The 13,656-nt window shown below is 32.1% G+C and overlaps 3 protein-coding genes and 1 non-coding gene across 4 annotated transcripts in view; 1 reads left to right on the forward strand and 3 right to left on the reverse strand.

Annotated features, from left to right (window-relative positions):
• LOC109603854 (protein numb) overlaps positions 1-716 on the reverse strand; it is a 31,319-nt gene extending 30,603 nt beyond the window's left edge. Inside the window, exon 1 of the mRNA XM_020020364.2 lies at positions 404-716. The gene's annotated coding sequence lies outside the window, so the exon portion shown is untranslated. The remainder of the gene's footprint in view (positions 1-403) is intronic.
• A 5,304-nt stretch (positions 717-6,020) lies between these two features.
• On the forward strand, positions 6,021-6,092 carry Trnaw-cca (transfer RNA tryptophan (anticodon CCA)). The gene has a single exon. It is a non-coding gene; the product is annotated as a tRNA-Trp (tRNA).
• Positions 6,093-7,224: 1,132 nt separating this feature from the next.
• Positions 7,225-8,436, reverse strand: LOC109607113 (retinol dehydrogenase 11). Its single transcript, XM_020023635.2, has 4 exons — positions 8,228-8,436; positions 7,848-8,174; positions 7,505-7,794; positions 7,225-7,451 (listed from the first exon to the last, which is right to left on the reverse strand). Exons 1-4 carry the CDS (start codon positions 8,388-8,390, stop codon positions 7,275-7,277), a joined length of 957 nt encoding a protein of 318 aa, XP_019879194.1. The 5' UTR covers positions 8,391-8,436; the 3' UTR covers positions 7,225-7,274.
• Positions 8,437-10,156: 1,720 nt separating this feature from the next.
• On the reverse strand, positions 10,157-13,118 carry LOC109607112 (retinol dehydrogenase 11). The gene is made up of 4 exons (XM_020023634.2): positions 12,932-13,118; positions 10,843-11,175; positions 10,496-10,785; positions 10,157-10,437 (listed from the first exon to the last, which is right to left on the reverse strand). The coding sequence occupies exons 1-4, from the start codon at positions 13,092-13,094 to the stop codon at positions 10,243-10,245; spliced, it is 981 nt and encodes a 326-aa protein (XP_019879193.2). The 5' UTR covers positions 13,095-13,118; the 3' UTR covers positions 10,157-10,242.
• Between the last annotated feature and the right edge of the window lie 538 nt (positions 13,119-13,656).

Consider the following 13,656-nt stretch of genomic DNA (forward strand, 5'->3'; position numbering starts at 1 on the left):
GAGGACAAGAGCGTGCGGCGTGTTGGACAAGGACGGATTTAGATCAATACCGAAAGCGTTTGATAAAAGTGACCTGCCCAATTTCGCCGGATCGTACGAGTACGGATTTGTTTTTTCCACGTTCGGAATCGTCGGTGGCTCGAATGTCAGGTACGATGGTTAATAGATAGTTTGGGTAAATATTGGTCGATAGGCGGTGCGCAATCAAGTCGGACGTTTCCAGGTTTTGTTTGTCTTTATTTCGGACGTCGGGAAAGACGGGCAATTTTCAGATTTGTTACGTTGCCGTTTTGCGTCCGGCCGTTTTCGGGTGAATCACACCGTCACGGCGATCTGTTATCGGCCGAAAGGCGACGGGAACTTCGTCGACGAACGAAAACCACAACACCTGCAATTTACTCACCTATATTTCGCAATTCGTGTGAGAGCGCATGGTGCCTTCGATAGTCCACACAATCACATCTCGGTCCGTATGCCCGCACAAGAGCCCGTATATTATGATCATCAATTTGTTTACCTGTCTTCGGCGATTCGGTCGCGTTTCGGCCGCGGATCCGTCTGCACTAGATCCAGTCTCCTTACCGTGCGGTGTTCGACGCGAAAACTGGCACCACGGACGGCAAAAAAGGACGAAAGGAACGGGTAAGAACGGTTTGCCCACGAGAAATCCGCGGCCGTGGGCCGTTCGCAATGCTGGCGTGTGGGAAAAATTACGTTTGGATTGGTAACGTGAGCGCGGCGCGGATTTCGCTGCTCGCTGTCCTCGTCCCACGCATTCCGCCAATCAACGTTTCCAGAGACAGAGAGAAATTTCTGATAAGACTCCGAATTCTCCGTGTTGCATGTTGTCGGCCTCTTTTTCCTAGAGTTTTAATATAAATTGTAAAAATAAAGTAAACTAATAAGTTCACAAATAAATTTACACAGTTCACACCGTCTTTAATAGATGACGCTGTTGGAATGCAATAAAAAAATTATATAGACATGATATGATTTCTGTTTTTTACGAACTATTAGTTTATTGAATGTACAATAGATGTCGCCATATGTATTGAAAGTACAAATTTGCTTACATTTTGATTTTATTCATCAATGTGGTATTAAAAAATAATAATAGTCAATAAACAAGGTGACATATATTAAATTTCTCTCTTTAATTCGATTAATTACAATTTATTTTATTAAAAATCATTATGATAAAAATAAAATATTTATGGCATTAAAATTGAATAAATAATTTCATGGAGTTTTACGTTCTACATTTTATTAAATATTAATTATTAAACAGAACAAATCAATATTAAAATTATAAAATTCTATATATTAAATATATATGTTTTAATTATTTCACATTTTATTAATATTATGACATAATTTCAATAATTTGATCTTTGAATTAAATGTAACATTTTAAAATGAAATTTCTGAATTATAATATATTATATTATAAAGTTGTAAGTGTATAATTTTTACATATTTGGAAAACAAATCCTTTTAATATTTAGAGTGACTATAAAAGTTGCATTAAAGAACATCGCGATTTTAAATGATAAATGGTTTATACAGAAGATTCCAAAATATATTGGTGAATGGAAAACAACATTAGAAATTCTTATAAATTTATTTCCTTACATTACTTAAATTTGGAAATAATAATTTTTATTTATAAGATAGCACTGTTTAAAAGTATCTTCTTTGGAGATATTTTGGAGTATTTAGTTTTTTTTGCATAATTTTTATAAACTCAAGCATGAAAAGTAAAGAGTACTTGTGGAATAAATCGATAAAATGAACAGTTTTAGAGAAAAAACATTTTTCATATAAATATAAAAAAATTGTGCTCAGTTATCTCAAGTTCCACAACCTAAATATTCTGGCATATATTTAATCGATTTAACACAATAAATAGATCTGTAAAGACATTTAGCTAGTAAATATATAAAAATGATATATTTCGCAGGTACAGCTGGTTAATCATAAAATTAACTTAAATTAAAAAGAAATGTCCTTTTAATAAAATGATTATGTCTTTTAGTTATTTCTTACGTTTTTAGTAATTTTTTGGGAATCCGGGAAGAATTAGAATTATTCTTTTTACTTTTTTAATGTTTTTTTCAGGAAATTAGTATTAGTAAAAAAAATAAAAATCCATAAAGTTATTAAAGTGAAACTATGTAATTTAATCGTATGGATTTTATCCTATAGATTTTAATTGTATGAAAATTGATCGTATGGATTTTGATCGTATGGAAAATGATCGTATGGAATTTCATTCTATAGAAAATGTTCATATGGATTTTGATCGTATGGAAAATGATCGTATGGAATTTCATTCTATAGAAAATGATCATATGGATTTTGATCGTATGGATTTTGATCTTATGGAAAATGATCTTATGGATTTTGATCGTATGGAAAATGATCGTACGGATTTTATCTATGGAATTAGATCACTTTACGTTTTTAGTAATTTCTAACGTTTTTAATGAATTTTTGAGATTTTAGTAGTTTTTTACGTTTTTAGTAAATTTTAACGTTTTTCGTAACATCGTTATTTTTATATATTTCTCTGAATTGAGTTGGTAACAAATAATTTCGAAAGGGATTTTAAATACTGTTAAAATTATGAATAGAATTATACACAAATATGCTGCGTATCAGTCTCACCTATACCAAAGTTTTTGGAATATTGAAAACCTTACATGATAATTTAAAAAATTGTCATTATTATAAAATAATTATTAATTTCTAGCAAAATAATATTCATAATAATAATAATAATAATGATAATGGTAAAGGTAATGGTAGTGGTAGTGGTAGTGGTAGTGGTAGTGGTAGTGGTATTCGTAGTGATAGTGGTAGTGGTCGTGGTAGCGGTAGTGATAATGGTTGTGATGGTGGTGGTAGTTGTTGTAGTAGTGGTAGTGGTAGTGGTATTGGTAGTGGTCGTGGTAATGGAGTGGTAGTGGTAATGGTAGTGGTCGTGGTAGTGGTAGTGGTAGTGTAGTGGCAGTTTGGTGGTAGTGCAGTGGTTGTGTAGTGGTAGTGTAGTGGTAGTGTAATGGTAGTGCAGAGGTAGTGTAGTGGTAGTGTATAACTCTTTGATGTGACCTGTTAATATAATAGTAATTTATTATTGTTGTTTTGTACAGTATTATAAAAACTACTATTCTATAAAATGTTACATACCGTGTTAAAAATGAGAACGTGTCTACTCACGTATTGAGAGGGAACATCAATACCCCCTTGTAAACAAAAAAGAAAGATATATGTATACTGTATGTATATATATTTAAGGCTAGCACTCGTATGTAATGAATTTTTAAAAATATAAATAAGTAAATAAATTTCATGTAATTCTATAAATAAATTTAAATAGATATTACATTTTAAAATGTAAATTATTAAAACTTAATATGTGTATTGTAAATTGCTCTTTCTTTCTTTATTTAATAAAAAATGTGTATACAGTGAGTTCGAAAAAAGTATATACCTTGATAATTATTATAAGCTTAATTATCAATTAGAAACCTATTAGGAGAATGATTTTTTTTATCAAAATGTGATTGTCACTTTTGTTTTTAGGTTTCATTTAATGAAAAAACTTAACTAATGGTCATAGTAGAAATTATTTTGATCATATATATGTATTATTAATTATTAATGATTATTAATTACTATTAATTTGATCGTAAAAAAATATATTTGATATTTTATTCTATTCAATAATAATATCAAAATTTCAATTACTCAAAGTAATCAATATTAAAGTAATACATAATACATAAAAATTTATTTGATGTCAAATTTCTTACATATATCAAATTAGTGTAGATTATATTAAATTATATTAAAAATAAATAATAATAATGAACAACAATTTATGTAAATTTTCAATTAAAATAAATATTCAAAATATGCACCACTTGAATAATTATAATGGAGCTGGTCAACGCTGAATAATAACGCAATCCGCATTTCGACGTTTCCGCAGAAACCGCCACGCGAATTAGGACGAAACCAGAAACCCGCCGCCAGACTTTAATGTACCTGCAATTTTTGAACTTCCGGCTTATGCACTCCGGTCCGCTCACCAATTAATGCCGTCCATGTTTTATTAATCTCGCCCGGACTGCGTTCGGTCGACGCCGCCGAAAGCATGAATCCCCCCAGAACTGAAGATCGACTCCGAAAAAACGTATCCTCCGGTTTCGTTGCCCATTAACAAAAGAGCTCGTTAAACGTGCAACGGATAAAAAACGTGCGGATACGCAATGCAAAAATATTTCCGGACGGTGTGTGCACGCGGATGGTGTGCATTCACAATTCTCCGGTGGCAGTTATTACTTCAGCAGGTCGGCAGTCCCGGAGCCGCAGAACGGGCGCAGTTTTTTGTTTCAGGTGTCCGTTTCATTTGTAGCGCGTTGTTCGCCGGTCCCGAATAGTTGTGTGGAATTGGTCGTGTGCGGCGTGCCATTTTTAATGTCTGCGACTCAGTACAATTATTCCATAACGGCCGGCCGATCTAATTAAGTTCGGCCGAATGAACTCTGAAATTGCCTTGACAAATATTATTGTGCCACGGCGTCGGTGCGATTATTGGCAATTGAAGTTATCCACGTTTAATGACTTGTATTTATAGGAAAAACCAAATTGAGCAACCAATTATTGCAGTAATTTAGAATAAATGTTTTTATATTTTAAGTTAAACTATATGCTTAAACTCACAGAAATATCTAAAAGAAAATCTGAATATCTGATTAATTAAATGTTAATCACAAAAACAATTAATCAGTAGTTACGTTAACACGTTACACACTCGAAACGACTACGTTATTACTTGGTGGGCAACCTTGTTGTTCTTGTTGTTGTAGTTCATACTAAAAATGATTTAATTCTAAATATTTAGATTTGATAAGAAAGTTTGGACCATTATAGATTGTGGATGTTTCATTTATAGGTGCCAAATGGGCAAAACTAGACATGGTTAATCTAAATGTTTTCGCAAAAACTCGAATATTCGTTTGGTAAATAAATAATATTGCGTAAACTTCCATTTCATATTTCTAAAAATAATTGTTCGTTTTTGCTAACACAGTACGGGTCGTAGGTATTGTTTTACAAGCGTCGTAATAAAATATTTTTCAGGAACAATTTATGAACTGTTCCAGTCACGACGAAAAATATATCCTTTGTAATCAAATACACGTAACAATTTTGTTTCACTGTAAACGTTTGAATTAGGAATTTGTCGTCGGCTTTTTGCGGTCAAAGGATTTAAACATATTTTCCTTAACGAGCGAGTTAAACCTGCAACTTTTTAACGTTGGATAAAACGAAACTATTTCCATTAAACCGCTCAGCAACGATCGTCATATTATTATAAGTAGAATTTAATGCTGCTACAATTATAAATAAATAAAACGTTGTTGTGTGGGCCGCAACTTATTTCAGTTTACCTACACATCCATCTCGCCTGAATATTGTTTTAACATTAGCGCACGATTCAGACCAATTTGCATTTTAAACAATTTATAAATAATTGAAGCTTAAGCTCGCAACCCATTTTCCCGACAATCTGCATCCGGGCGTATTAATTTATGAAAAACAATTTAAATAACACTCGTTAAAAAATAATTAAATTGAACCATTTTTAAATGGGAGATTAAATGTTTTAAACATGCAACTCTTCAGTTTTATTCAAGGAAGGCTTACGGCCCTCGCATAAATGAATATCGTTTTGTGTGCTTTAATTTCGGATTCAAATTAAAATCAACGGAGAAAAATTACTAGTATTATTTAAGATGGAATTCTAAAATGAAGTGATTAATTAATTTAAGGTACATAAAGTATTTATAAATATTAACCAAAATAGAAACAAGTTTTATAAAATATAATGGTATATATATAAATTGTTTTGTATAATTAAATAAATTGATTTGTTCGTAGTTTTCTTATCAATTCAATTAAATAACAAGAATTTGTTCTTATAAACATGATTACTCACCGCAGATAATAAGGACTCCGTGGCGCAACGGTAGCGCGTCTGACTCCAGATCAGAAGGTTGCGTGTTCAAATCACGTCGGGGTCAAACTTTTTTAAACTACCAAGTCATGTTCAAAAGTTATTTTTTAAAAAACTCAACTGCAGAAAAGGTAACGAGTGGTAGGTAATGTTTATTTATTAAGTTTTATATATTTCATCAAAATAAACTTAATTTCTTGATTTAAAAAAAGAAAAAACTAAAAGATACAATAACAAGTCAGTGATCAATATGCCTAACTTTTAAAAATGGGTTTAAAATCAATTTGATTAATTAACAACAAACATCTAAGAGATGATAATAAAATTTGTTTACACTAGCATAAAATCATAAAATAGTTTCACCAGTTATTTATAATCAGTTGCTCAGTTCCTTTCCACAAATTTTTGGATAAAATGGGATATGAAAACTGAAACGAAAGAGGAAAGGTCCAATAGTTTGAGATAAACGTTCGTCGAGTTGGTCTCATTTCTAATTTTTATAAAAGCTTTTTCATCTCTTTTCTTATCTCTGCAGGCCAAAATTACTTTGGCACCTCTTTTGGCGAAGTCCAATCCAGTTTCATAACCGATTCCTTCAAATAAATATTGAACATATTTGAAAAGGAGATAATATACATACTTGTGTTTGCACCAGTTACTAAGGCAGTTTTGCCCATAAATCAAACGTTACTTTTACACCACCCTGTTGTTAATTTAATGTATGTTTTAATAGCAATAAAAATATTGATAATACAAAAAGACAAATACAGAAATATAATAGATGAAACATGATTTGATTTGATATTTTTGTGATTACTAATTAATTCAGTGTTCTTTACGTACTTCTGAGTATTTACTGATTGCAAAATAAGGAGAAATATTATTTTAAAATATGTTTAATATTAAAAATGATTTTATTGGTGATTAACTTTATCTTTTTACTTCAAGTGTTCAAGGAACACGTGAAATAAATACTGCGATGATTATCAAGATAATCAAATTATATAAATTGTACTATTACTCATTTTATCAGACTTTTATTTATTATTATGTCAACGAATCTTCTTAGAATATTATTAGAGTTATTTATATTATTTTGTGCAACTGTATCAATGGTCATAAATATATAATTCATTAGTACGTTTTTGTAACTCAAGTATAAAGTCACTTATAATTAAAAAAGTAAATCAAACACAGAATTAAATGTAAAAATTGGTATATATTTATGTAGTCATTAAACATTCATAGTTTATATTAATTTCAGCAGTTTCTCAGTCTCATCCCATACTTTCTTGTGTAAGTACGGATCTTTTGCAGTTTTGTATCTCTCAACAAGTTGACAGTCTTCAAAATGTTCCCCTGAGTATTTTTCTATGCCCTCTTGCACAGCACAGTGGATTGTTGTTTGAGCTCCCTCAGTAGCGTTCTGTAATAAAAATACAGTCAACTCTTATTCTAACACAAACTTCCAACGATTACCTTGCAGAAGTTCTTCAAGACAAACTTGGTAATGGCCAGCATCCATGCAGGCATTTTTCTGAAAATATCAGTGTCGACAACTCCTGGATGGACAGAGTAGGTTGTGACTTTGGTATCTTTTAGTCTGTTGGCCAGTTCAATTGTGAACAGAATGTTGCACAGTTTGCTGTTGAAGTAAATCATCGATTTTCCCGGAAAGGCGTTGATGTCGTCTATATCCAGTTTGGCCCATTTGGCCGCGATAGATGCCACGTTAACGATTCGAGATGGCCCAGATTTCTTGAGCAAGTCTAAAGGAGGTGAAGGTTGTAGACATTCTTAGGTGTTTAATAAATTAATTTACCAAGCAACAAATTGGTCAGCAGGAACGGTCCGTAATAATTGATCAGCATGGTGTTTTGCAATCCTCCAATTTTCTCGTCCTCCATTCCACCAACCCCAGCATTGTTAACTAGAATGTCCAGTCGAGTTTCCTTTTCCAAAATCTCCTTGGCGAATCTCCGGATGGAGTCCAAAGACGAAAGGTCTAAAAGTTTTACTGAGACATTAACGGTGGTGGTTTCAGCAACCAATTTTTTGATAGCTTCCTCAGCTTTCACCTTATCTCTGCAAGCAAAAATCACTTTGGCACCACGTTTGGCTAAATCCGAGGCAGTCTCATATCCAATTCCTGTAACATGTCCATTAGTTTGTATGTGAATAATTTAAACTGGTTGATTTTACCTGTGTTGGCGCCGGTGACAATGGCGACTTTTCCCTGTAGAGTTGTTTGACTGTTACACCATCCAGTTGTAAGCTTTATGTAAACTTTAACAGCTAACAATAAAGCAACAACTGCAGTAACTAGTTGCACCAAACAAAAATTATTGTATAAAGCACTCAACATATTTTCCTGCCTTCACAAAATTACTTTATGTAATAACTACAAATGTGTCATTCAAACCATATGTCAAAATTAAATAACAATGAAACAATCGTATCTGATCGATAATGATCTTATCTTAGATTAATCATCATAAGGACGGATTTTTTAATTTTTTAAGTGGAACCCTTTATGTAGGACGAAAACGACTAAGCACTCCTTTGTAGCAGTGACAGGAAACTTAATCTCCCCTCTTAATTATGAAGAAAGACGAAAAACAGGCGAGGCGAACAAATTACCGAATAGATCCTCGTTTTGGAAACATACGCAGCATAAATACAATTTGAATTGCTAATGTTTAGTTTTTAGATGGCGGCAACTGAGACAAGTTATGCGATGGTGCAGTATAATGGATACATAACTGGCTTCATTACACATTCAATATACAGAGAGTATGTCCCTCATTATCATATTCATGGAAAAATTAGTTGCCAGGTTTTCATTAACCGGATTATTCGCAACAAATCTCGCTGAAAGGGCAGGTCCTGAAATTTCGTGGACGAATCCTTAAAAAAACTTCTCGGCGGGGAATTAGCTAATTCACTTTTCGTGTACCGCAAATTGTGTATTTAAAGGGTCCCATGTAATTGCGATTAATTGTGGAAACATCATAAATTTTTGATTGAATTCGTTTGAACTGCGTCATTATTGGAACTTATTTTATGGCCGTAAGGCACAATATGCCATTCCATGTTGCAGTGCATTATTGGTTTATATCTACAAATCGAAATGCTGTGGTTATTCAATTATATTAATTCCATTTGTGTGTACGATGCAAAATTTAATTTATAATGGGGGATTATGTTTTGTTTTAATGTACTTAATTGTGGGGATTTGGGGCGGTTGCGCGTAAAATCAACGGTTAATTATTGAGCGGCTCAATGATAATTCAAATGTAATTTTATATATTATTATTATTAGTTCCATCCGGTGGACACGCAAAGGTTTTGGATTATATCGTATTTTAGATTCATGAGATGGAACGCAAGTTTAACTCTCGCACCAAAATGACTCTTATTCACACCCCTTTATAAACATTTCCACCTGCAGTTGGATATTAATAAAACATAGATGCGAAAATGAAAAGGTGAATGGGGCAACGTAAAAGCTCTTTGAAAAGTTCGAAAGATTTTAAATTTAAAAATTTACGAACTATTTAAAATTTCAATACTGCATAGCTGTGCCGAACCGTCATGACGTGATCAACATAACAATGTGCACAGAATTTCTACGACCATATCGAAATAGAATCGACTTGATATAAATGTGGTAGTTTTGGAATTTAAAGTTTGCATTAAATTGACAACCTTTAAAAAGAAATCGCCGAAAACTTATTCAATGGTCTTACAGGTATGTTACAGAGCGACCTCGATGGTGATGGCAAACTTCCCATTCTTTACAATTATTGATAATGGTTTAATCCAATTCGATGTAAAATGTCGATACATTTGTGATTAGACTTTAGTCTAGGTGGGATCAGATAACCATTATATCAATAATTTAATTTAAAATGTACTACTTCGTCCGAGTTGGACGAGGGACTAATTAAATTGATTGTGCGATTGGCGTTTACTATTTTCCACTTCAGGTGATTGTTGTTTTTCAAATGTTTCTTTTTCATCTCAAAACTTTAATTAAAACTGCCAATTGTGTCTATATAAAAACGAAAATAAATTTTTATTATCCAACCGAAGTGTTGAATCTAAGGAAACTTAATTAAACTCCAAATGTGTTCTTTTAATTTCTGTAATTATTATTAAACCATTAAAATTAACGAAGATATTTTAAAGTAATAAATTATTGACTTGATGGCCGTTTAATACTGTTTCTCTTCGGCGGTCAGCCCGACCATTTCTTCCGACTTCTCCCATAAACGTTGCGGAGCAGAGGGATCTTGAGCAATGGCATATCGTTGGACCAAATGACAGTCCTCGAAGTGTTCCCCGGTTAATTTTTCAAGACCTCTTTGCACAGAGCAATAAATAGTAGTTTGTGCACCTTCTGTAGCGTTCTAAAACAATTTTTGATGTTATTTCGTCTTGTACAACAATTAGGCATCACAAGCTTACCTTGAAGAACTTGGAGACCATAAATTGTAAGGGCACTTTGAACCACTTATTTAAGTTTCTCAAAAATTCAGTTTCGATTACGCCAGGATGTAGGGAATAAGTCGTTACTTCAGTACCGTTCAACTTTTTGGCCAGTTCAATTGTGAACAAGATGTTCATCAATTTGCTGTTGCCATACACTGCGTGCACACCAGGATGAGCGTTCAAATCGTCCCAGTCTAATTTGGCCTGCTTGGCGGCTATCGACGATACATTCACAATCCTGGATGGTCCAGATTTTTTCAAAAGATCTGAACAAACATAAATCGATTAGCATCACTAAAATGCAATCAGTTATATCAACTTACTAAGCAAAAGATTCGTCAACAAAAACGGTCCGTAATGATTAATCAAAATGGTCTTCTGCAACTTCTTTAGACCAATTCTTTCGTCTTTCATTATTCCAGCTCCAGCGTTGTTCACCAGGATGTCCAACTTGTTGACGGTTGTGTTAATATCTTTGGCGAATGCACGGACCGAGTCCAAATTTTCCATGTCTATGATTTTGACTATGACATTTTCGTTTCCAGTTTCCAAGATGATTCTTTCAGCTGCAGCTTCGGCACGTGTTTTGTTTCTGCACGCCAGAATAACAGTGGCGCCACGTTTCGCAAAGTCCAGAGCTGTTTCGTAGCCGATGCCTGCAATTTTATAATTAACGTTTTACACAGTCACGCCAAGGATGAAATCTGTACATTAATTTGTTTGTATGAATCAACACAGTGTGGTTAGTGTGGTTAATTAAGGTTTATGGTCTACTGAAGAATTTATTGTTGTTGTGTTAGTAACTTTTAGTTCGAATAATTTCCAATTATATATTATACAAGCTGTTTATTACACTTCTATAACTAAAATATATTTTTTTTAAATTTCGTGTGAAAATTATTGTGAAATACATTTTTTGTGAAAGCAAAATTGGAAGAAATTTCGGTCCACTCGAACAATTTAGTTTCGAAGAAAATTTCCCGTATGAGTAGTAAGTACTAATGGGCCACAGTTTCGAAATTTCTTGGGTGCATTAATTGCTACAATTACGAGTGATAGCCTTAAAGAAATATATATATACATACAGTATATATAAATGTAACGGTGCTACGGAAAACGTAAAAATTTACTAAAAACGTAAAATGACCTAATTCCATACGATCAAAATCCATACGACCATTTTCCATACGATCATTTTCCATAGGATCAAAATCCATACGATCATTTACCATACGATCAAAATCCATATGATCATTTTCTATATGATCAAATTCCATATGATCAAAATCGATACGATCAATTTTCATACAATTAAAATCTATAGGTAAAATCCATACTATTAAAATCATACTGATTAAATTACATAGTTTCACTTTAATACTTTATGGATTTTTATTTTTTTACTAATACTAATTTCCTGAAAAATCATTAAAAAAGTAAAAATAAATAATTGTAATTCTTTCTGGATATCCAAAAAATTACTAAAAACGAAATAACTAAAAGACATAATCATTTTATTAAAAGAACAATTCTTTTAGTTTAAATTAATTTTATGATTAACCAGCTGTACCCGTGACTTCGTCCATGATCTGCGCGTGGTACTGGACAGTACTTGGAACATTACTTTATTTTTCTAAAATAAAAGTAGCCTAAGTTACTCCTTATTACATCAGCTACCTGCCAATAAAAGTTCCGTCAAAATTGGTCCAGCCATTTCAGAGATTAGCCGGAACAAACAGACAGACACAGAGACAAAAATTGTAAAAAATGTTATTTTGGTGTATACATATAGTAAAAAATGGTTATTTCAATATTACAAACAGACACTCCAATTTTATTTATATAGATACAGGAAAATGTTATCAATTTAAATATTTAACCAAGGTTGTTAATTGTTGTGTGTTAGTTTTGTGACAGTATTAAATCCTATATTCTTAAACAGCAGATCTAAAATCTAAATGGATTCTTTAAATTTTGTGCAAAATAAAATAAATTGGGAGTATAATAAACGGATATAAAGTGTTTTAAAACGTACTTTTAACGTTAATACTAATTCTAATTTAAGAAATGTTGTCCAAAATGATATAAACATTATTTTTTTATGTTACGCTATATTATGTCATAAGCTTTTAATAAGAAGACAAGATAAAGTCTATTTGAACATGGTATCTCTTTTATCTTTACGAGTAACTTTGTAAACACGTACCGGTGCAGGTAATTGATAAATAAAATCAATTTTTTTATTATAAATATTTGATAATAGCCAAGTACTTAACTATTAAAATGGAACACGTAACTCATAAAGAGATGATTTTAATTTCCAGTTTTTCAGATTGTTACGACATAAATTATTATTAATTTGATTAACTGTCACAAAGAATTAATAAAAATGTATATCTAATCAACTATTACCTGTGTTGGCGCCGGTTACAATAGCAGTTTTTCCAACCAAACAAGTCTGACTCCTGCACCATCCTGTCGTCAATTTAATGTACAACTTGGCGATGGCCAAAAGCGCCCCAATCACCGCTACCAACTTGAGTAGACAACACGTGGAACAGAACATGCACAACATCCTCGGTACCGTTTCAATAACAAACAAATTACTACCTATTACAGGGATAAGCGAGATTAGCTAAATATATATATATATATATATTGTTGTTAGTGTCGCGCATAGTCAGATTTGACTACTTGAACAATTCTAGCAAATCGTTGTGTGCTTTTGTTTTTAAAATGTACTATCATGATGATTTATCTATTTACATCAAATTTATAAGCATTTTCACCTGAAGTTGGATATTGATAAAACGAGGACTCGAAAATAAAAAGGTGAATCAAATAACACAAAAGCTCTTTAAAAACTTCGACTTCTGGAATTTACCCATATTACAATTTTAGATTATGTTTTAATATATTTGATGTCCATATATTGGTAATGACCTCAGAATGGGTGGAATGAAATATATGTATTTTACCTGAATTGGACAAGGGGATAATTAAATTGGTTGTGCGATTGGCATGTACTAATTTCCATTTCAGATTGTTTTCCAGATGTTTCTATTTCTTCTCAAAACTTTAATTAAAACTGCCAATTGTATCAATATAAAAACAATGATAATTTTTTTATCTAGTTG

This window comes from Aethina tumida, chromosome 5 (assembly GCF_024364675.1).
Source record: "Aethina tumida isolate Nest 87 chromosome 5, icAetTumi1.1, whole genome shotgun sequence".
Classification (NCBI taxonomy): Eukaryota; Metazoa; Arthropoda; class Insecta; order Coleoptera; family Nitidulidae; genus Aethina; species Aethina tumida.

What these genes read in the sequence shown, in the direction of transcription:
- LOC109607113 (XM_020023635.2), bottom strand. Translation starts at nt 8,390, where the DNA reads ATGTTGAGTGCTTTATACAATAATTTTTGTTTGGTGCAACTAGTTACT. An exon ending in TGTCACCGGCGCCAACACAG is followed by an intron (nt 8,175 to 8,227) that starts GTAAAATCAACC and finishes GACATGTTACAG; the next exon opens with GAATTGGATATGAGACTGCC. An exon ending in TCTTGAAGAACTTCTGCAAG is followed by an intron (nt 7,452 to 7,504) that starts GTAATCGTTGGA and finishes TTTTTATTACAG; the next exon opens with AACGCTACTGAGGGAGCTCA.
- LOC109607112 (XM_020023634.2), bottom strand. Translation starts at nt 13,094, where the DNA reads ATGTTGTGCATGTTCTGTTCCACGTGTTGTCTACTCAAGTTGGTAGCG. An exon ending in TGTAACCGGCGCCAACACAG is followed by an intron (nt 11,176 to 12,931) that starts GTAATAGTTGAT and finishes ATAAAATTGCAG; the next exon opens with GCATCGGCTACGAAACAGCT. An exon ending in TGGTCTCCAAGTTCTTCAAG is followed by an intron (nt 10,438 to 10,495) that starts GTAAGCTTGTGA and finishes AAATTGTTTTAG; the next exon opens with AACGCTACAGAAGGTGCACA.